At 40.2% G+C, this 22,739-nt stretch overlaps 2 protein-coding genes across 3 annotated transcripts; one reads left to right on the forward strand and one right to left on the reverse strand.

Annotated features, from left to right (window-relative positions):
- The first annotated feature begins 122 nt into the window (after positions 1–122).
- ap4e1 (adaptor related protein complex 4 subunit epsilon 1) lies at positions 123–10,432 on the forward strand. 2 transcript variants are annotated; one of them, XM_029282392.2, is made up of 22 exons: positions 295–433; positions 631–713; positions 1,420–1,491; positions 1,587–1,710; positions 1,813–1,886; positions 1,967–2,088; positions 2,217–2,376; positions 2,467–2,633; positions 2,750–2,823; positions 2,927–3,049; positions 3,147–3,256; positions 3,352–3,491; positions 4,544–4,656; positions 4,764–4,882; positions 5,271–5,573; positions 6,122–6,233; positions 6,329–6,467; positions 6,591–6,846; positions 7,166–7,702; positions 7,784–7,974; positions 8,061–8,221; positions 8,573–10,432. In XM_029282392.2, the coding sequence occupies exons 3-22, from the start codon at positions 1,489–1,491 to the stop codon at positions 8,731–8,733; spliced, it is 3,189 nt and encodes a 1,062-aa protein (XP_029138225.2). In that variant the 5' UTR covers positions 295–433; positions 631–713; positions 1,420–1,488; the 3' UTR covers positions 8,734–10,432. The 2 variants fall into 2 exon arrangements, with proteins under 2 accessions (XP_020514600.2, XP_029138225.2); XM_020658944.3 differs by lacking the exon at positions 631–713 and having other exon boundaries at positions 123–433.
- A 1,025-nt stretch (positions 10,433–11,457) lies between these two features.
- cyp19a1b (cytochrome P450, family 19, subfamily A, polypeptide 1b) lies at positions 11,458–21,562 on the reverse strand. The gene is given in 10 exon segments (XM_065957139.1): positions 11,458–12,283; positions 12,376–12,617; positions 13,021–13,180; positions 13,253–13,367; positions 13,446–13,560; positions 13,646–13,822; positions 13,927–14,116; positions 14,118–14,320; positions 15,339–15,547; positions 21,235–21,562. Coding segments are annotated over 9 exon segments (1,596 nt in total). The 5' UTR covers positions 15,481–15,547; positions 21,235–21,562; the 3' UTR covers positions 11,458–12,031.
- Between the last annotated feature and the right edge of the window lie 1,177 nt (positions 21,563–22,739).

The raw sequence follows: 22,739 nt of genomic DNA on the forward strand, positions 1-22,739 counted from the left end.
CTTGCTGAGTTATCTTAGACCTCATATTCACTGTTAATGTCAAAGTTTTCTAATAAAGTTTCGCAAACACAAACGGAAGTGACATCATCAACGAGTCACCATCAGTCTGCTGAATCAAAACAATGGCCGACAGGCAGGCAAAACACTGTCCCTCTTGTGCTCTTTAACATGTTTAACCTATGAAGTTAACAGACGCTGCGTTGAGGGGGCTGTTATGTAATGGATAGATGATTTAAGAAGTGTGTTTTTAAAGGCCGAACACAGCTGATAAGATTATCTTTTCGCTGACAAAATGAGCGATGTTGTGGAGAAGACCCTGACAGCTCTGCCGAGCCTCTTGTCTTTAGACTCTCAGCCCGGAGCTGCAAAACTGTCCTCCACCTCAAAACTAGGAAACCTCATCAGGGGCATCACTGAGCTGACGTCCAAACATGTGAGTCTGGTTTTTAACTGGAGTTCAGGAGGTGAATAACGAGAGTAGGCAGCTGATGATGTGCTCTGAGGTTAGCTGCCTGCGCTAACTCAAAAACCTGTGTTTACATGTTTAAACCCTCAGTTCAGGTGTAAATCAAAGACGTGAGTGTACAGGAAGTATAAAGTCAGACTTGGATCTCTCAAACTGTGTTGCAGGAAAGGAAAACTTGGAAGGAAAACTTCGCGTAGCTGTGAAAAATTGCTTCATCTTGTCAGCAATTTCTGAAGTCCTGAATGCTGTAATGTCCCACAAACACCTGAATGCACCATTAGAATGGACCTATAAGCGAATATAAAAACAGCTTCAGTTCACTGGGATGCTCTGACCGTCAAAAGCATGTGACATTTATCAATGGCTGACAGTAATGTAACTGTATCAGTGTTTAAAATTAAAATATGACCAAACAATAAATACAAATAGTATTAGAATAGCAATTTCCAAGTGAGATATCCAACTCACATCATCTAAAAATGTTGATTTAGGTAAAATGTTTGACAAAACTGCATACTAAGTACTACTCACTGGCTGATCCTTTCTGATCTTAACTTGTTACTTTAATGTTAAATTAACTCATTCATTGACCTCAGAAGTAAAGCCGCTGTTGGTAACTGCTGTGTTCAGGCTTTGACCATCAGATGCTATGCCTTATGCAAAACGGGAGGGTCTGACCTCTGGAAATATAGTTCTTGACTTCTAAACTTGATTTTTATTTAATTTTTGACCAGATCAGAAAGGAGGATTATGACTGTAACTCTTTTCTTTCTACTTTTTGAAATGCTTGGTCTAATAAGTTACTTGAATCATCTCTTTAAAAGCTTCTGATATGTACTTTGTGGATTTAAACCCAGCATGATCAATGACAACAAGTAGAGTGTGGTTGCACAGACTTTCGCAGATAATATTTGATGGTGTAATTGTTCGTTTTTGTGTTTTTGGTTGTTCAGGAGGAGGAAAAGCTTATTCAACGCGAGCTCACGTCTATCAAAGAACAGGTGTCCTCCCCAAACACCTCCATGGTACGACTCTTCTGATTTACAAATTTGGTCTAATTTAAAGTTCACTATTCAGAGTATTGATTGATGTGTTTGTTTCTTGCTTGTATCATAATCAGAGGCAGATGAAGGAGCTCATGGTGAGAGCGACCTACTGTGAAATGCTCGGATATGAAGCGTCATTTAGCTACATTCATGCCATCAAACTGGCTCAACAAGGCACTGCTCTGGAGAAAAGAGTTGGTATGTTATTTTTTATTCATGACAGCGAAATCATTTTCTTTAACTGTACAGCACCACTGCATCTTTCTCCGAGCAGAAAACAACTGTCTGTATGATTCTCAGGTTACCTGGCTGTCTCTCTGTTTCTGAACGAGGATCACGAGCTGCTTCTTCTTCTTGTGAATACCGTACTAAAGGTGGGTGTTGAGCTGTTAAAGCCTTTGTCGTCTGGTTTCAGAAAAAAGGGATGTTGACCTATTTTTTGTTTTGTTTTCAGGATCTTCAGAGCACAAACCTTATTGAAGTGTGCATGGCTCTTACTGTGGTCAGCCAGATGTTCCCCAAAGATATGATTCCTGCGATCCTCCCTCTGGTGGAGGACAAACTTAATCACCCAAAGTAATACATGTTTTTTTTTCCAGCCTTTTTACTTATCTGTATGTGTCCGGGTGTATGTTTACATGCGATTAACCAGAGGATTAAAACTTAAAGGAGTGTTTTTATTTTTTCTTTCCTGACATTTCTAGAGAGATCATACGTCGGAAAGCAGTCCTGGCGCTGTATAAATTCTACCAAATAGCTCCGAATCAAGTTCAACACATTCACAATAAGTTTCGCAAAGCTCTGTGTGACAAGGATCCTGGTGTCATGACGGCTTCACTGCACATCTACCTACAGATGATCAAGGTAGTTCCACAAACAACCTGTGTTTATACAGACATCTTGATTTGATCTGCTCTGATGTAATTCAGTCATATAACTTTTTTTTTGTAATAGGAGAATCCAGAAGGTTATAAGGACCTGACAGCAAGTGTTGTTACCATACTGAAGCAAGTGGTGGGAGGAAAACTGCCCATGGATTTTAACTATCACAGTGTCCCTGCTCCATGGCTGCAGATTCAGCTTCTCAGAATACTTTCACTGCTTGGGAAAAATGACCACAGGTACTTTTTATGACTCGGTTTGTCTCTAGATTTTTTTGTGTGTGTAAAAGCTGTAATCAGTGGTTCCCTTTTTGTCCAACTTCTTTCAAATTGTGACTTTGGTTTTTGTTCAACAGCACAAGTGAGATCATGTATGAAGTCCTCGACGAGTCCTTACGAAGAGCAGAGATGAATCACAACATCACTTATGGTATGACAAATTTAAAGTACCCATTTTCAAAAAAAAAAAAAAAAAAAAGTTTTTGAAAAAGTCAGACTTCTTCTTCACTTTCTGTGATCTCTCTTTTTGTCAGCAATATTGTACGAGTGTGTAAAATGTATTTACACAATTCATCCCAAATCGGAACTTTTGGAAAAAGCTGCAAAGTGCATTGGCAACTTTGTTCTGTCGCAGAAGATTAACCTCAAATATCTTGGTAAGATCCAAAGAACACTTTTTTTAAAAGTTAAAGATCATCTAGATTGTATATTTTCCATGCATTGACTGTTTGTTTATTTATTTTTTTACTGTAGGCTTGAAGGCCCTCACTTATGTGGTCCAGCAGGATCCTAGACTGGCCCTGCAGCATCAGATGACCATCATCGAATGCCTCGATCACCCCGACCTCATCATCAAGCGTGAGGTGAGCCACATACTCGTGTAGGCTAGTTTTTGGTTTCATACTGTTGTAGGCTTAACAGATTTTGCGTTTTTTTTTTTCTCACCCCCCTCATGTAGACACTGGAGTTGCTGTTCCGGATCACTAACGCCCAGAACGTGACGGTCATCGTGGAAAAGATGCTGGAGTTTCTGCGGATCAGTAAAGACGACTACACTACCACTGACCTGGTGGGAAAGGTCGCAGAACTGGCAGAAAAATATCCTTTACTCATATTGATCATTAAACAACAGCCCCTCCATGTCATATACATTTCTTCATATTATTCAAACCAATTATTTTAGGAACGTCACTGTCAACAAAATATTGTGCATTGCATAACTTATGGTGGCAAAGAAGTGCTTCCTCTTTCACTTGTTGTACCTTCAGCTTTTCACTGAGCTTAAACACAGACTAAAGTGTTTTTATTAAGGCCACCAAAATCCCATTTGTTTCTTAGAAATGGAAACCTTCTGTCTTGCCCAATAAGCCTCAAGTTCTAGCAGTTAAAAGGTTCTCAAACATAGAATACATATAACAGGTGGATACATCCACTGATGAGGAAAAAATGAATCCAGTGCTGAGGCGCCTTAAACCTGCATGTCTGCCAAAGGCCAGCAGAGGGCGATCTCAGTAGCTGCAAAAAAAAACCAAAAGAAGCGATTGTGTGAATACATCACAAAATGATCCTCCTTGATAAACATTAGAAATCATTGCCTAATGAGGTTATTGTCTCAATCGTTGTTTCGGGTCTTCTTTATTACAGCATGATGGTTATATTTTAAATGATGGCTCTGTAAAATGGAGACCACAGCTCCACCTGCCGTGTGATTGACAATTTGCTACCACAGTGGCCTGCCATTTGGAATATAGGTGTAGTTATGTTACAGACATGCACTATGCTTTCCAGCTCAACCCCTGTGTTCATGATGACGCCTAACGACACACTCCAAATGCTGAGCGCAACGCTTCAGTTTTTCCACTTCTTTTATAAAGTTTATGAGGCAAACAAATGCAGATTATTCTCTTCATGATTCTTATACCGATGCCGCTTAAACATTAGTAAAACACAGTTGAAGGCAATGCTATTTTATTCAGTGGTATATTAAGACATTTATGACTTTTCTGTTTTTTTTTTTACTACAACTATTTAATAGAACATAATGTGCCACAACATTTCATATTTGCTTTTTTAAATAACATTTTAAATTGTTTTTATATATCTTATTTGTTCCCTATCTTGCGTTGATGTGTTCCTATATACCACTCTACATATGCCCCGGACAATGAGTGGTTCATTGAGACCATGAACACAGTGTTTTCAGTGGGTGGAGACGTGATGCAGCCTGATATCCCAAACAGCTTCCTTAAACTATTGTCTGAGGGTGAGATAAGCCACACACTTAACGCATTCTTACAATGTTTCAGTTCGGTCGTTTATAGCTGATAATGGTCATTGTTCTGTTCTTTTCATTTCTCTGCAATGCTGCAGGATTTGATAGCGTGGAGGAAGACAGAAAGTTGAGGCAGTTTGCTGTGGATTCATACGTTTCTTTGCTGCAGGGAGGGCCTGGTAAACTCCCCCAGCGCTTCCTCCAGGTCATCAGCTGGGTGAGAGCTTTTCTGCACAATAAGAGCACTATGAGCAGCTTGTGTTGTTTTTAGTGGAAGAGCAGTGAAGAAGCTGAGGTGAAACAGCTCAAAAGCTCCAGCACCTCAGCCAAGACTCTGATCAGTGTTTGAGTAAAGACTACTTAACATTCCCAGGGTTTCAAAGAACAGCAAATGTAAGAAGAAAATAGTGTGTTACAAATGATATATACAAAGGCAGGTCATTTCATAATCATAATCATGTTTGGTCATAATCCAAACACTTTATTTCGAGTTGTGTTGCTGTGTCCTCTGATGGCTCGTCAGAGGGGTGAAGAAGGACAGACTTGAGATCAGAACACAATATGTTGAGCACACTAAATCTCCGGCTTTACTTCGCCCTGCACAGGTCCTCGGTGAATACTCCCATTTAAGTGAGGAACTTGATCCGGCCACAGTCCTGAGCCTGCTTTCTAAACTACTGGACTCTAAGAACACCAGCAGTGAAACCAAGAGCTGGGTGCTCGTAGCCATGACCAAGCTGTGTGAGGGCAGGGCGGGCGTCTCTGTGGCTCGGGAGGTTTCTGAAACATACAGCAGCTCCCTGGACACAGCACTGAGACAGAGGGCTCAGGAGCTGCAGCACCTCAGCCAAGACTCTGAACTACGAGCCAGGGTGCTGCCTCGAGACGCCAGCCGGGAACCCCTGGAGGTAACATAGACACGTGCCAGACCACTGATTCGGTGCTACCAGTCAGTAAACACTGGTTAAAGAAACCTTGTGTTTTCATACTTTTGGCCGGTGTTGGAACTTTATTTGCCAGAAAAAACTAAAAAAAAAGCCGAATCCCTCACCTGCAAAGCATTTGTTGATTCTGAGCGGTTGGAAAAAAACTTGCAAAAACTTGAATGACACAGCTAATTACAGTTTTGTCAGTATTTTTCAAAATAAAAGGGATAACAAAAATTAAGCTTCATCTGTCGTGGCATGTCTGGTGTGATGAGATGGGTTGGTTTAACCACAGAACTCCTTTGTGCTGAGGCTTTTTGTTAATCACGAGGAGATCTGCAATAACATTTTAAATTCACAACCGGCTGTTTAAGGACATCCTGAAGTTCTTTTTGTGACATTCGTTGTAATTATAACATGTACATGTTAAATGAAGGGGTTATTACATTTTCTCACATACTGTTTGAAAGTCCTGCAGAGGCTTTTCCAATGGAAGATCAAACTTACAGCTGTGTGTGTTTGGTCTGCAGGTGGATTCCTCTCTGTCATTTCTGGATGGATTTGTGTCGGAGGCGTTGGCCGCTGGCGCCGCTCCATACAAACCTCCCCATCAGCGGCAAGAGGAACTGGCTCAGGAGAAAGGTGACACTTATTTGAATACTGTAATGTGGCAGACTTGGTAACCTTTTGTGTGTGCTGGCTTGTTTGGATGTGCTCTGACTAAGTTGTCTTCTCAGCTCTGAGCCTGGAGCCATACGGTCTGTCCCTACCCATCAGCATGTCCTCCTGCAGCATCGGAGACAGGCAGTCTCCTACACTGTTGTCTGTAAGCTCCGGTCTGTCAGGGGATAGCATTGAGCTTTCACACAAAGGAGGGTGCGTGGATACTTTGTGCATACTTCTGCGCTCTGAATTTAAAATAGCAAACACCAAAAAAAAAAAAAAAAAAAAAGGCCCAGCAGGTATTCTGTCGGCATCATTCATGTTTTTTGATTTCAGCTCTGCAACTCTGAAGCTGGATGGTGTGAAGCGGGTCTGGGGGAGGGAGGGCTACCTCTCGAAGAGGGAGTCTGTTGAGGAGACTGCCCAGGTGGAGGTTCCCAGTCCCCTCCGCTCACCCAGCCAGCAGGGAGAGGCTGACAAGTCACACAACCAGACTCCCACTCCCACACCCACCCCTGAGCCTGAGCAGGAGAAACAGCAGCTTGCCTCGTCGCTGTTTGTTGGCCTGGGCTCCCAGAGCTCTGTGTGTCTGGTGAGCTCTTTATGCCTCTTTATTTGTTAGAGGTACAACTGTCAAATAACAATAAATACGACTGGCATTTTGTCCACCATCCAAAGACATTCAGTATACTTCCATAGATGAACACAGAAACCAGACAATATTCACATTTAAGACTCAGTTCATGTAATCCATTATCAAAATAGTTACTCAATAAATCAGATGTTTGACAAATAATCAAAGGACTCATTGTTGCAGGTTAAGTGTGAAAAGTCCCGAGGGTAATAATAAATAAAATAGTTGTATTTTGACATATATGCAACACTGTTAAAACGTTTTCCTTTTTCAATAGATGGGCAAATCAGATTTGACAAACCAGCGGTTCAGGAGAAAAGCAAGATGTCCGGGCACGTCTTCAGGCAGCAGCGAGATTACATCAAATTCCATCGTCTCTCCTCCGAGCATGGTGGACAGCTTACTGTATAACAACCTCCTGGACTCCAACATCACGTCAGAACTGGATTTAGCTTCACCACAGTCTCCACCACAACTCTCTCAGGACCTCAGCACTGCAAACGGCACCTGTGATGTCGACTTAACTGACAGGGATGTGACGGCAAATAACCCATCTATTATTAGGGATAATGGTGTTGTAGCTGCTGAAGACCCTGACAAGCCTACAGACTTGTGTCTGAGTTCTCATCTTCCTGCAGAGCTCTCCGGACTCTCCCGCTCAGAAATCACTGCTCTTTGCTCCCACCAAAGCCTCCATCTCTCAGCCTGTCATGTGCAGGGAGACGACTCTTTAGCACTCGTCGTTTTCATTTTAAACTCCTCTGACTCTGACGTTCAGCAGATGCTGCTACAGCTGGACTCAGATCAACTTGAGGTATGTTTTTGTGGTGAACATTTTTTTGTGAAACTTTGTTATATTTTTCATATTAAATTGTATTTTCTTTGGTTATTTCAGGTGTCGAGTGTGTCTGAGAGCCCTGTGCAGGAGGTGAGAGGTGACAGTGTAGTTGTGTGTCAGTACAGCCTGACTGTGAAGAGGCCTTCAGTTCTTGTTGAAGTGTGTGGGGTGATGTCTTTCATGTGTTCTGTCGGGACACCTCAGTCGGTTCAGTTTTCATACAAGCTGCCTCTAGCCAGCTTCATCAGGTGGACTATTTTCTTTTTTTGAATTTCAAAATGTGGCTGCAAAAAGAGGATCAGCTGCTTACTGTGTCTTCACATGTTTCTTTCAGACCTTTGACGGTGTCCACAGAGGAGTACGGGACGATGTGGCTGGCGTTTTCTCACGATACGAAGCAGAACCTGACGCTGATGAGGGAAGACCGGGAATCTCTCACTGCCACTCTGAATGTGCTGAAGAATAAACTTCAGCTTCATGTGGTGGAAATCATAGGTAATCCGAAGCCCCTCTCACACATGCACGTCACTCCCCAAAGTTTTAGTTATTTAAAATGGTACAGATTTAAGAGTTTCTTTTTGACATTTAACCTCAACTCCACGTGGACTTTCTCGTTTAATTCTGAGCTTTTGAGCTTTTAATCATCTTTTGTTACTTTTTTTAAGTTTCTGTTTTGGTCGCTATTATATTTTATCAGGAAAGAATATTTTAAAACATCCAGCATTCTAATGAACCTTGCAAACATTTAGTATTTCACCAATACTTTCCATGCATTAAATCCAACCCCCGCTTCTCTCATGTTTAACATTATTAGTGAGTAATAATGTTTTATTCTTTTACCCACAGGTATGGAGGGTATTGTAGCTTGCCGGCTCCTCCCGGATCAGCCATGTCTGATGCACTGTCGCATCAATGCAGGAACGCTGGCCGTGTGGCTTCGCTCCCCGATCCCCGACCTGCCTGACTGCCTGATCTACCACTGCCAGAGAGCTTTACAGGAGCACTGACCCCCCCCCCCCCCCAACTGTAACAACCCCACACTGACAACACTGAACAATATGAACACCCTCATCTGCTGAGGTGAAAGGTACACAGAGCAGCAGGGCAGAAGTCTCTTCCTCTTAAATTAACAGAGTTTTTTTTTTTTTGTCCACAAATCATTTATCTTTAACTGGTTAATTTATAGATACTTCACTGGATCATACATATTTGAAAGAAATGGCTGTTAATACCCTCAGGGCCAAAGAGAAGTATTGTTTTCCTTCTGGAGATGTTTCAGAATAACACTGATGTCTTAAAATGATGACAGGGCTCCAAAATGACTTGAAAACATTGATTGAAACATTGTGAGTGAAAAGAATACTTATACTCTGTGTTTTTGGTTGTAAGTGGAAATTATGAATATCACCTTTTTTTTTTTTTTTTTAAATCTGTTCTAGGTCATCATGCTTGCCCACATGAAAGATAATGCATGCAGTCTTATTTTTGTTAACATAGTTTTTACAAGAAATAATCATTTACAGATTTATCTCCACTCTTCATTAAGCATTGCACTGTTTTATAAATGTTTAAAAGTCAGATACTTCACTTGATCTTAGCTTTAAGGCCTAGAAGCGAGGGGGGGGGGACCTCAGAAACACAGATCAAATGGAAAGAAAAACACACATTCTTGCATTAGATTGGATGGTTAATTCCATTTATTGGACGTTTTAGATGAAACACAGGAAAAATATAGATATTTCACAGGAGTACCATTTTTCTTCATAACATTGTAGGAGAATTCAAAAATACTCTTAATGTAATATTTGCAGAGAGCTGCTGTTCTAGAAGAACGTGCACGTCTTAATGTTTGAGGTTTACAGCCCTGTTTGTTTAAAGGATTACATTTTGCTGACGTTGTCCTCAGAGAGCGGCAGATTGAAGCATCTACAAAGACAGCATGTTGTCTTAAAGGTAGCTCAGTCTATTTGTTGATGAGAAGCAGGGCTTTTTTCAGTTTTCCCGTTTGCATTTCGTAGATGCTGCCTTCTGTGTGCTGTGATTATCTATGCACTCATGTCTCCGGTGAGTCCGTGTCAGTGAGATTTGGTGGATTCGGGTGGTCTTGGATGATTATATTTTTGTATTTAGCAGTATTAAAAACATATTTATTGGATTTATATTCTTACAGAAAATATTTTATATTCATTTCTCAAAAAACAAATCATTGTGCTTCATATTCAGTTTGAATTCTGTGTCAGATTTTACTCATTGCAGTCTGTTTTATTTAATTCATCCTGAAGGGAAAGTTTACTTAACTGCTGATTTACCCGAGTCCTGATTGAAAGCACAGCGTGAAGCTTAAAAATGTGTTACAGATTCTACTTAACCAGACGCCTTATGTTCTACGTAATGCCGTGGCGGCGTTTTTGATTTGTGCCTGTGGTACAGAGAGAATCATTGTTTCTTAGAGTGCCTGTCACTACTTTTTGCTAACTTATGAATAAATCCAACGTCTGTTAACCAACTGAATATGACTCGTCATTACTGATTAATTAACATCTGTAAGTCATGAAATAATTTTGCAGAACATGGAGAAAACATTGCCAAAGTGAAAATGCATTAAATGAAAAACTAGGCCTACCAAATATAAAAAAAGACATTGACACATACTTTTTAACATTTGACACAGTTTTGGCTGTAACCATAACAGATTATTAAACTTTGTATGATTCTAGTAAAAATAAAAATAACAACATTAATAGTTGAATTTCCATGGGAACAAACTCAGAAAGAGAAGGCACCAATTTTGGGTGATTTATTTTTGTAGGCAAACGCCTGCACACTCTAAATACATCGCAAAGGCATGTGTGCTATTTAAACAATGCTCTCTCTCTCTTTCACTCTCAGCTGCTTTTGGTTGAAAATAGAACTGAAGATCGGTTATTTATTTATTTCAAAGCTTCAGTACTTTTCTGAACTATGGATAATCAAGATGACCGGGATTGTATCACTTTAAAACTTGTGGTGTCAAACAACCTTAGACATAATTTCCATTCACTTAGACCCTTAAAAGAAACAATCAGTGTCTCTTAAAACATTGTTTTTAATTACAGATATAACATGGGATAAATTATCAAATGCAAATGTTTAATGTATTCTACTTTATACTTTCGTGTATGAAACAATGTTTTTTATCCATGTATCCAACATGCTAACACTACCTTTATTTAAGTACATTACCAATAAGAGAGATGTTAGCCCCTTTCACACATGCACTACACTCCTGACTCCTAATTGCCTGGGTGGGATGCATGTATGAAGGCAAATGGTCATATCTGTTCACTCTGACTTTAAGCAGTTTTTCCCCTGCCAGAACCCTTTTACAATGTCTGCGTGAAGTCCAAGTGAGCTCATGTGTGACTGTAGAGGGTAATAGGCTGCCTTCATGTGCTCCTCTGAAATATCGTAATTCCCAGTTGTGCAGTTGTAATAATTGCTCTGGTCGCAAAAATCCAGAAAAAGGAAGCTAGAGGAATAAGGTTTTTGTTTTTTGAGGCTAAGTTTAATCACCAAAAGTAAGTAGCCCAGAGATCCTTTGGGCTTCAGCGGCAGAATGAAGAACAAAGAATGCGCATCAGATATGTAGTTGATATTTGAATTAGTTTAGAAGCTTAAATAACATTATCATTAGCTAATATTTGCTTAGCTGGCTTTATTGCCAAAAACTAGGCTTGTTGGCATGCTGTGTGTGTGTTGTCCCTGTTCCTGTTGTCAACTTAGCAAGTGGGTATCATAGAAATTTCCCAATTTTCCTCTTGGAATTAGGACTTATGAGAGCCATTCATGTGCTCTTAACTTGTAAATTGAGTTGAGGAGCACATGAAGGCAACAATAGTAAACATTTACTGGCGCCTCAGTTCACTTGAACTGTTGTATTTGTGTTGCAAGAGCGTCTCAATACAGGTTGTAGTGATATTAATGCAGAAACTGTTATCATTATGGAATACTAACCCTCCTCCTTCTCCTCCTCCTGCACACGCTACCCAGCTCAATGAAACTTGGTATTTTGAGCTGTGAAAGCAAGCTTGACATTGAAGATATCCTGCTGTGAGGTGCATTGATGAAAGGCACATTCCTGAAAATGTCGGGAGGTCATGTGTGAAAGGGACTCTAAAGGCTGTAGCTCTTTATGTCAGTACAGGTCTTAAACTAAGTGTTTACATACTCTAAAAAAAAAAAAACATTTGAAGCGTCGAACAAAGATACAGAGCACAAACATTTGTACAACCTTTTCCCTGCACTTGTACCAGTTCTGTGTTTGTTTTAGAGCTGACTGTGTGGAGGTCGTGTTTTTCGAGGGACGAAACGCATGGCCAGGCTCTGCTCGTCCTCCACAGGCTGCTGCGACAGGTTGTTGGTCTGCCGGATGCTGTTGAGGGTGCAGCCTTGGCGAGGACACACGGTGTAACGAGACAACAGAGCCACCAGGATGGCCTTCAGCATCACCATGGCGATGTGTTTGCCCACGCAAGAGCGGGGCCCGCAGCCGAAAGGCTGAAAGAAACGACTGGGCACCTGTCAGCAAACACAGGAGATCAAGACTCAGTTGCTGTTTTTTTTTTGTTTTTTTTAAGCTACACTTTGTTTCAAATCTGTCACTGACTCACTGTTCTGTCGAAGTTCGTCAGGCTGAACTCTCTGGGTTTGGGGAAGAATTCAGTTTTATGCATGAGACCAATGTTGAGGATGATGTTGGTTCCTTTTGCTATTTTAGTGCCTTCAATGTTGTCGTTCTGCAGAGCTTTTCGCATTGTGAAATCAACCACAGGATGAAACCTCAAAGACTCATTGATGAAACTCTCCAGCACTATTAGGCTTTCATAGTCAATTTTTCCATCACTGTTTTCTACTGAAAATCAAAATGACATCATTAAAGGATAATTGGAATCATTTGATAGCTACTGCAAAAAAAGAAATGTATTTGTCTTATTCCAAATCTTATACTTAATTTACGCTGCATTCACCTGACAAGACCAGATTAACATCTTTTTTTTAAGGAGACGAAAACTCTTACATTTTTTAAAATGAGATGTAATGTCTGTCAAGAAACTAATAGAAGATTTTGCCATTTGCATTGTCAGACAGTTGTACTCATCCCAAACAATTCACACATTTTTGCTTCTAATTTCTTGAAATACGACATTTATCTGGACTTGTTAGGTTAATGTGTCTTATTATACATTTGATGAAATCTTTTTGTCTAGAAATTAGACAAATGCATTTGCTGTGAAGAACAGCAGAGATGCACTTACTGACAGTGTTCATCTCCTCCACTATCTTTAGCTCCACGTCTGGGTTTTGTTTCAGCAGCAACAGCATGAAGAAGAGGCTGATGGAGAGTGTGTCGGGCGCTGCGATCACCATCTCCAGCACGCACTGTCTGACGTTATCTGCTGAAAGCTCTCCGTGGTTCTGTTAATAAAAGAAGAAATGCAGCCAACACTTCACATCATTTCAACGCTAGATTTATCAGTGGATACAAACCTGAGCAAGGATGAGCTCTGTTGCAAAGTCAAGATCATCGTCCAACTTCTCAGACTCATTTATAATCTTTCTTTTAGTCTCAAGAAGGCTCTCCATCACATCTTGCAGCTCCTGGCTGTTGGCACAAGAAGCAACCCTAAGGTTTTAGATCAGAAGGCGTATGATGAATTACTTTAATGTGTGAGGCTCTTACGCTGCTCTCTTGTGCTTGTTGTACAGCCAGCCAATCTTGAAGAAAATATCAGGCTTTATTAAGACTGTCTGCCATGTTTCAAAGTAGTTGTGGATTTTCATTAGCAGGTCTTTTTCTAAGTCATAGGAACAAAAACAATCAGAGTCAGGAGCAGCAGAAAATCACAGAGTTTAAATCCATGCTGTGAGGAAGCAGCTGACCATTAAGTGGCACCCTGAGAAAAAGCTTGTTGGAGATGTCCACCACAATGGCTCTTAACAGATTGAGAGCGTCCACATGTCCGGAGGCGTCCGTCAAGTCTTGCAGGCGCTCCAGATGTTTGGCTGTGGAGCTTAAACAGATTCCCACTGTCCTCTGGAGTCCGGGGCCTGTCAGAGCTGCAAAACAACCACAACTTCAACTGCCATGAAGCAGCAGGTCAGAAATGTCCAACATGCTTTTGTTATTGCGTTAGAAAATGTGTGGGAAGATATTACCTCACCTTTAGAAAAATATGTCCTGGCTTTCTTCCACAGCTGGACGTCACTGTTAAAAATGATCCCCCTCCCTTCCATCCCAACACACCCCAGCCCTGTTTTGCTCCCAAATCTGGCTATGTAGTGGGCGCTCTTCAGAACATGATACACTGCTGAGGACCTGCGAGAGGGGCAAAGATTTCCTTGATTTACATTTCCTCAGGATAAACTGTAAAAGTGCAAAAGGTTTTGAATCTTAAGAGACTTTCCTGCTCAGAATGAGAGTCTCCTCGCCGTTAATCCAGACCCGCACAATGCTGCCATACTTGTTGTTGTAGTAGTTGCACGCTGTGCCTATCCCGGTCAAGATGAATCTGCTGTAGGTGAGGAGAGGACCAAGTCCGGCCAAGAAGGAAGGACCTCAAGAAAGATAATTTAAGGCATAGTAAATTCCTGTCGTTGCACTTTTCCAGTCTGTTGAGTTGACTTTTGCATTCATCAAAAGAAACACTGCAGACACGGAGCTCCAGTGAACAGTTTGTTAAGAGTCATTTGAAAGAAGACTAAGCTTCTCAGATTTGAGGGAGCAATGTGCCTTTTTTTCAATACTCCTTCTGATAGAAATTCTTGAGAAATAATTTGGAATATGAGTGATTTTCTTTTCAGCATTGAGATATCGTCAAGGCCTCAAACATCTTATAAATTATATACTGTATATACCAAAGCCTTCAAAATCTGACTGGGCTGAACAAATACTGCGTGGGACAGCAGGGTCAGTTTATAATGTCAATACAGGACTGGGAGAACTTAAGGTTAGATATATTTTTGTTAGATATATCAACAGCATCCACATGCTCAAGAAGATGTGGGACCGTGAAAGTACTTTACTAATAAGTATGTTCAGATGATTCTGGGCTAAAAAACGACTTAAAAACGATCAGAGTCAGCATGGAAAAATATTCTAAAATTAACATTTTGTTATCAGGTCTGGTAATTGGACAAGATTTCATCACAGCTTTGTTTTTTTGTCATAAAATAAAGCCACTGACGATAGGAGACTCATTCTGTATGATGCATAGAATCTTTTGAAAAGGATGAATTCTGAACAGAATATCTCCATCATTTTCTGTTGTTTCTTTCTTACCTAATTTTTCACTCTACAAAATGTTTGTACCAGTTGATCAAACAATTGTAAAGAAATTTATTGAAAACATGGAATTCCGGTATGGAAATCAGAAAAAATCTTTATTATTTTAATCCACAAAGTGCTGCAGATAACTTGACTTCCTCACTCTCACTCTCTTAAAAGCACAACACACCTAAGTAGCTCTCTAGAGCAGATGTTTGTCATATTATTTCTCTCTCTGCAGAGCTACAGTATTTTGTTTGTGGATCAGTCTGCACAAGCTTTGTGGCTTTGTGGGGGAGCAGAAGTTACCTGGTACAGGTGAGCGGTGTGTGAAGCTGCTCCAGGTGAAGAGCAGCAGCAGCAGCAGGAGGAGTAGAAAGGTGGAGACTTCAGACGATATATTGGCCAACATGGTAGAGGTGAGTGTGTCTAACGGCGGTATCCCGTTCATTATACTCCAACCAGGAACACACACCTGTGCAGGCTGATGTGTGCTTATACACAGCTGTCTCCTTTAACTAACACACAATACATTCATCCGTTTGTTTAAAAAAAAAAGAAAAGAGAAGGGAAAATTAACACAGAGCATCCTCAAGGACAAACAGCACCCAGCTCATGCTCTGTTCAGGTGGAAGAACTCGGGCTATAACCTGCGACATCACAGGCCAGAGAGCATCTCCACCCACAAGGCCCGCTACCACAACAGCTTTTTCCCTGCTGCCGTGAGACTTGTAGCACAGGACATTAAGATGGGAAGGAAGTACCTAACCCCACACCTCACAGACTAAATGGACAGTTGACCAACTCACAGTGCAATACTGCAATATTAACCTTAAAAACAAAAAACAGTGCAATTATATAATGTGAAAAATATGTGTGCAATAACCTCAGGTGCAATAAGAGATAATAACACATAAAACATATTTATATTTTCATGTCATTGTACAGTGTTCCCCTTTTTATTTTTTATTTTTTTTGTATTATATCTTTACTTAGCTGTTAATACAACTTATTTATTTTTACTTTTTTGTACTCTCTTTTTTTCTTACAATGCTATTCTATTTTATATATAATTTTAACTTTTTTGTAGAAGCTGACTCAGGGAGAAACGCACAAGAATTCCAATGTACCTGTACTGTCCTGTACCTGTGCAAATGGCAATAAACATCTAAACAAAAAAAAACATCTGATATCATAATACAGGCTGAGTGCGAGCGGTTGACAGATTCATGTTATTCATATCAATTTAACAGATACATTTATTTCCTCCTTTGACTTTTTTTTCACATGATTATAATAACAACATACTGAACAAACATGTGCACAATGAATTCATATTCACAAAATTCAAGTTCCCTCCTAAAGCATCATTCCACCCTTTCTTTGTAAAACAAATGTCCTCAGTTTACCTCAAGTTTATCCTCAGATTGGAGAAAACGGACGACACAATACCTAAACCCTCAGATCCCACACGAGACAAACACTGATGAACTTCTGAATCGTCCTCACTGACATTTAAAAGATTTTTGTTTTCAAAGAAGTGTCATGAATGAGGCTAACCGTCCCAAATGTTCCCTTTGCAAATAGTTCCATGTTTGTTTGTTTTTTTAAAGATTTGTTTATTAGGAAAACATAAAACTTTACAAGCAAATCCACTGTCAACATGAACATTTTGTGGTGTGTTTCAAATAGACACAAAAACATATAAATAAATAATAATGATAAAAAAATAATAATAATACATGAATAACCAGAGAAAATGTAGATGTATATACTTAAATAGATTTAGCAAGTGTACTTCCAATACATCCCTATATCAATTAGGCAATTCTATATAGTCATAATATAAGTATATTACAACTATACTAATAATAATACAGCATCAATAATTGTTGTAACAATAATTACAATAATAGTATGTATGCAAAGTAATGATTGAAAAAGAAATAAGAGAAAGAACACACAAATCCAGTGTCTACTCACTTGTAATATATCTAATTGTAAAAATTGCTATTATTGTAACTGTTGGCTTAAGACATCTATCCACCGTGAATGCTTGCACTCCTTCCAGGTCTGTCAATCATTTTGTCCACTGTTGTTGGAGAGTTAAGGGAATTGGATCATCCCAGCCATAACTCTTCCTACACAGATCCTGTAGAATAAGTTTGGCTGGAAGAGTGAGCGGTGCGAGAAAGCCCAAAGGATCAAACACTGAACTGACCACAGATAGAATGCCACGTCTAGTAATTGGCTGTTCCTTGAGTGACATCTTGAATTTGAAAGTGTCTGTCTCGACACACCATTGCAGGCCAAGGGCTCTTTCAACTGGTAGTTGGTCTTTGTCCAGATCCAAATCTTGCAGATTCTTCGATCTTTCTTTTTTGGGTCTGGATTGTAACACTTCACGATTGTTGCTTATCCATTTAGTCAAGTGGAAGCCTCCTTTTTGACACAGAGTTGTCAGATCATTTACCATTTTGGCAGCTTCCTCCACAGACTGCAAGCTCTTAAGACAATCGTCCATGTAAAAGTTGTTCTTTACTGTGTCAATGACTTCAGCAGGGAAGCTACTTTGATTGTCTTCTGCAGTTCTTCTAAGTGCACAACAAGCACAGCTGGGTCAAGACACTGCACCGAAAAGATGCGCAGTCATTCTGTACTCCACAAGTTCTTGCCTTACATCACCTTCAGGCCACCACAAGAACCGAAGGAAATCTCTTTCCGTTTGCGTCACTCTGACTTGATGAAACATGGCTTGAACATCAGTCATTAATGCTGCAGGTTCTTGTCTGAATCGTGTGAGAACTCCAAACAAATCTCTTTGCAGGACCTTGCAGAAGTTGACTGTTGAGAGATTTCCCTTTGAACTCAGCTCCACAGTCAAATACCACACGAAGTGTTCCTTTCTTTGGATGATACACTCCATGATGTGGAATATACCATACACTTCCATCAAATCTTTCCATTTCATTTTCTGGCACAAGTCCAGCATATCCTTTACTGATGACATCATTCATAAAGTTGGTATATTCCTGATGAAAAGCCTCATTTTTTTCAAACTTCCTCTTCAATCCAAGAATGTGCTGATATGCTATGCATTTATTGTTTGGAAGGGACACATACTCAGTTTTCAAAGGAAGTGTTAAGTTGCAGTGTCCATCCTGAAGTGTGGCTGAATGTTCCATGATTTTCATGAACTATCTCATCGTCCCTTGACATCTCCTTTTTGTCATCTGACGCCTTTTCATTAAACTCATGATCGTACCGACAAGCCAGCATTTTTTCCAGGGTTTCCACAGAGATCCTGTTTACAGTAACAGCGGGGTGGCCAGTCTCACATTGCTCGTCACTGCACCCATGCAAGGGACCATTAACAACCCAACCTAATAGGGTCTTAATGGTATAGGGTCCATTTTCAACACTGTTTATAACTTCCCAGGGTTCCAGCAATTTGGGCGCATTGGTACCAATCAATACATCCACTTCAGATTTAATGAGAGGGACATGAACATCATTAAGATATGGCCAAATCCTCTTCCTTGACAATGTTATGTGTGCTAACAGGCATCCTCTTTTGTGTGTAGATTTCTGGAAGGTCATAGAAAATTGAGCCATTCAGACTTGCAATCTCCAGACCTTCCAACACATAACTGGGAACTGATGATTTTGATCCCATGGTTTGAAGGCTGATGTGAGTTTTCCTTCCATTTAGTTTCAGCTTTTGTGTTTCAGAACAAAAGGTGGCTGTGCTACCCGGATCCAAAAAAGCATATGTCTGTATGATTACGTTTCCCTTTTTTGACTTTATCTGTACAGGCAGAATGGATAGAATCCCCTCACTGCTACTACTGTTACCGGCCCCTGTATGATCACATGCTTGCAAAGAAACAACTGTACTACTCACTGATGTTTCTTTTTGCTGTGCTGAGTTTGTGTAGTCAGCTTTAGCTTTTTGTTTAATGTGTAGAAGAGCAGGATGGTTCTGGCATCAGATTTTGCAAGAACGGCGCTTATCACAGTCCTTGCTCAAATGTCCAGGGTGGAGGCATCCAAAACAGATTCCTTTCTCTCTTAGAAAGTTTATCTTGTCCCTATGGGTTTTCCTGTCCATTTGGGGGCACTTATCCAGTGTGTGACCTTGAGCACAGCATATACAGATGCTGCATTGTTTTGTAGATGGACGCATTTCCTGTTGAAAAGGTTTGTTTTGTCTGGATTCCGGAGAAGATGATGTTTCAATAGCAGTAATAGTTGTTGCAAAGCTGTTGCCTTTGAAGTTTGGCCTGGCTTGGGATTTCATTCTGTTTGGGTTTTTACTTCCTGTGCAGTGTTGTGTGTTCTGAATGTTTCCAAACACAGGGTCAGACAATATTTTCATCTGACGTTCGATGAACTTGACAATATCCATGAATTGAGCTCTGCGATTACATTTTTCCAATATGTCACATGCAGAGCTTCGACATTTTTCTCTAAGTTTGTCCGGAAGTTTGAGGATAATTGTCTTCATATTTGCAGGCATATCCAGTTCTCTCATGTACTGCAGGTCCTCCATTGCATTACAACATTCTCGTACAAAACAGTGCGTATGCTTGCAAAGATTTCACATCCTCCTGTTTAACTTCAGGCCATTTTAGAACTTTTTCCATGTATGCTGCAGTGATAATGTGTTCATTCCCAAAGTGCTCCTATAACAGGTGCCTGGCTGCAGAATATCCTCTGTCTGAAGCCATATGCTGGCAGCTAAAGTCTCTTGGCTGACCTCTTGTATACTTATCAAGGTAATATAAGCAGTCCCCTTTGTAGTTGGTGTGATGTTCCACACAATGTTCAAAAGCCCTGATGAAAGTGTTGTACTGCAGAGGATCACCATCAAAATATGGAATTTCTCTTGGTGGCAGTAAATTCAAAGATTGCTGCTTTATTAGAAGTGAGGTGATTTAATTTTGTTTTTCCAGTATATTGTACAAAGCTGGTGTGTTGTGATTTTCTGGGAAAGACGGTTGGAACTGAAATGCAGGATTTGTTATTTGTTCATAAGGGTTCAACACAGGTTTGACTGCTGGCCGTTTGTGCACTGTTGTTGAAATTCCACTTTTGTCTTCAACTTCGGTTTGTGCTGTTTTCATATAAGCATCTGGATTTTGTTGATATAGTTGAAGTGGATCCACAGGTTTTGATCTGTATTCTTTGAAAGGAGGGCGTGAAGTGGTGGACGTGCCCTTTAATCGTTTTCCTTTTTCACAATATGATTCCATTCCATTTGATTTTGTTGTTGAAAAAGCTTCATGACTGGACGCTGATAACACCGCTATTTTTTTTTTTTTGCTGCTGAGGCTGCCATCTCCGTTTCAAACTCAAGTTTCTCCTGTCTCCTCCTGAGCGACGCAGCTTGCGCCTCCAGTGCGCGCTTTTCCTTTAAAACAGATCTCTCTCTGCCTCTGCCTGGATGCGCGCAGAGTCAGTATCAGCTTTGCTCATTTGTGGTCCTTGAATCTTGTATGACTTTTTCTGCTTGATTTTGTGCTTGAAACTTTGGTTCCAATATTTGAAATGCTGTCACTCGGATTTATTTCATTCTCAACTCTTTCCTCGTTTCTTTCGGATCCTGAAATTGCTTTAGACGTCCATCTTTTCACATCGGATAGAAAATTCATTGAAACCCAACATTTTTGCTTTAAACCATATTTCGTTTTTCTCCATTTCATTGGGAGGTAGAAATTGCATGAGAGTTTCGTGGGTTTCCTTTGCCTCTTCATATAGAGTTTTGTATTTGTCGAATGTACAGTGAACCTCAGTTTTATGTTTTGTCTTGCATTAAGTTTTGCATTGTCTTTTTAAACAAAATGCCTTGTTTAGTTTTGCTTTCCGGGACTTCTGAAGTTTGTCCAGAAATGCTTTTTCGGTCAATTTCACTGAACGTTTTGGTATCACATGTGTTTCGTTGTCAACCCCTTGCGCACCCGCAGTGGTGTGCGAGCAGCAGCAGGCTCATCACCAGCAAACTTCATTCACCATCCATATTTAGCTAATCAAATGAAGTAGATCATCACTCATGATAATAATCAAATACCACAACAAAAAATACCATGCATAAATCAGAGCTCTTTTAATCCCCAGTTCAAACCAAATACCGGGTTTGATTGTCAAAAATAAACGTGTGCACACAAATAAAACATGACCATAATGCTTGTAGCGCTACGCGTACCTGATTCGTGTCCTTTTCACAGTCCGTGGATGACCGACCAAGAGTGCACTTTGTCCCGGTGCTCAGTTTACGATGTACCGGTGTTGATACGGCTCCAGCTCAATTATAATCCACAAGGAAACTAAAAAATCCAACGTTGTCCAATCGATCTGCTCTTAGACCCAGCGAACGAAGATCCATTAAAGCAAAGTTTTTTTTTACTTAAATTGCAGTGAACAATTTTAACAAACCCAATATTGTTTAGAAAAGTCACTTGAGGGATGAATGTGGAAATGTGGAATGTCCCACCTCACCTGAAGCCTGGTCTTAACCAGGCCACACATAGTGCCCAGTAGAGGGCCAACACACACAACCACAAGGAAAATAGCATCACACAAAGCAAACACCTCATCTGGCTCCAGCAAATAATATTATCATTGATATTTATTAATTAGTAATGAAAACGCTAGTAGAGTTTTAACTTTCAGACTCACTTGATGGAACATCCACATAATTCTCTTTCTAAATGCAGTGAAGTCAAGATGAGTTCAAATATTATCCACAAAATGTATCTGTTGACATCTCTAAAAAAAAAGATTTTTAGGACTATTCTTTTCAGTTCTTTATCGCCCTGTTCTCAAAGATTAGTACTTACTTTCTGACTCTTTCCTGCTCCTGACAGAGCATTTTGGAGAGATGCAGAGCCTCTGATGTTCAAAACTCTCCTACAAAATAAATCTGAGTGGATCAAGTGTTTATATAAACCCTCGGCTAAGCCTTCACTTTACTGGTTGCTAAGAAACCTTTTTTAAATAATGAGAATGCAAAACCCGCAGGTCTTTCATCAGTTGTACTTTATTTTAATAGGGTTAGTTTTGTGCGAAAGAAAGCATGATGTCTTATTCATTCACTGAGGAGTCTTTTCAAGGGGAAATTCATCAGCTGGGTCAGCCTGACCTGTGTCAAAGGGAGCAGGGATTTAGCACTTTAAAAAAAGAGACAGAGGGGAAAGAGGGAAAATGACATCTCTGTCTTTTAAAAACACTGAAAGTCTAACAAATGTAATTTTGTATGTCAGGTTCATTTTTCTTCCTTTCTTAAAAAAATGAGAATTAATACAACAATGATCTGTTCTTTATTCTTGGCACCTATGGAAGGCTGTAGATTAAGATGTTGGCCTCTATTGCGGGGTTTGGGTGGGGTAGGGGGGGGGGGGGGCTTTTATCCCAAGTTGGCTGGAAAACTCGCTCTCCTCTTTTAATGACTGGAGGAACTTTATTTTTACTTGTCCAGATCAAGAAAAAAACAAAAAAAACACTCTTCTCTAAGGGGAAATTCAGAATGCAATAACAAAAAAAAAAAACATCAATGAAAAGGCGATTGCAACATACACGAACATCCTCACACGCACAGCCTTTTACTGAAAGTGCTCTGAAAGCTCTTTTGTTGATCCAGAGAAAGCCCCTCTTGTTCGCTACTTATTTATTCCGCTTCCATGTAATTTTGTGTGGGACAGTCTGGAGACG

The sequence above is a fragment of the Labrus bergylta genome, chromosome 7, assembly GCF_963930695.1.
Source record: "Labrus bergylta chromosome 7, fLabBer1.1, whole genome shotgun sequence".
Lineage (NCBI taxonomy): Eukaryota > Metazoa > Chordata > Actinopteri > Labriformes > Labridae > Labrus > Labrus bergylta.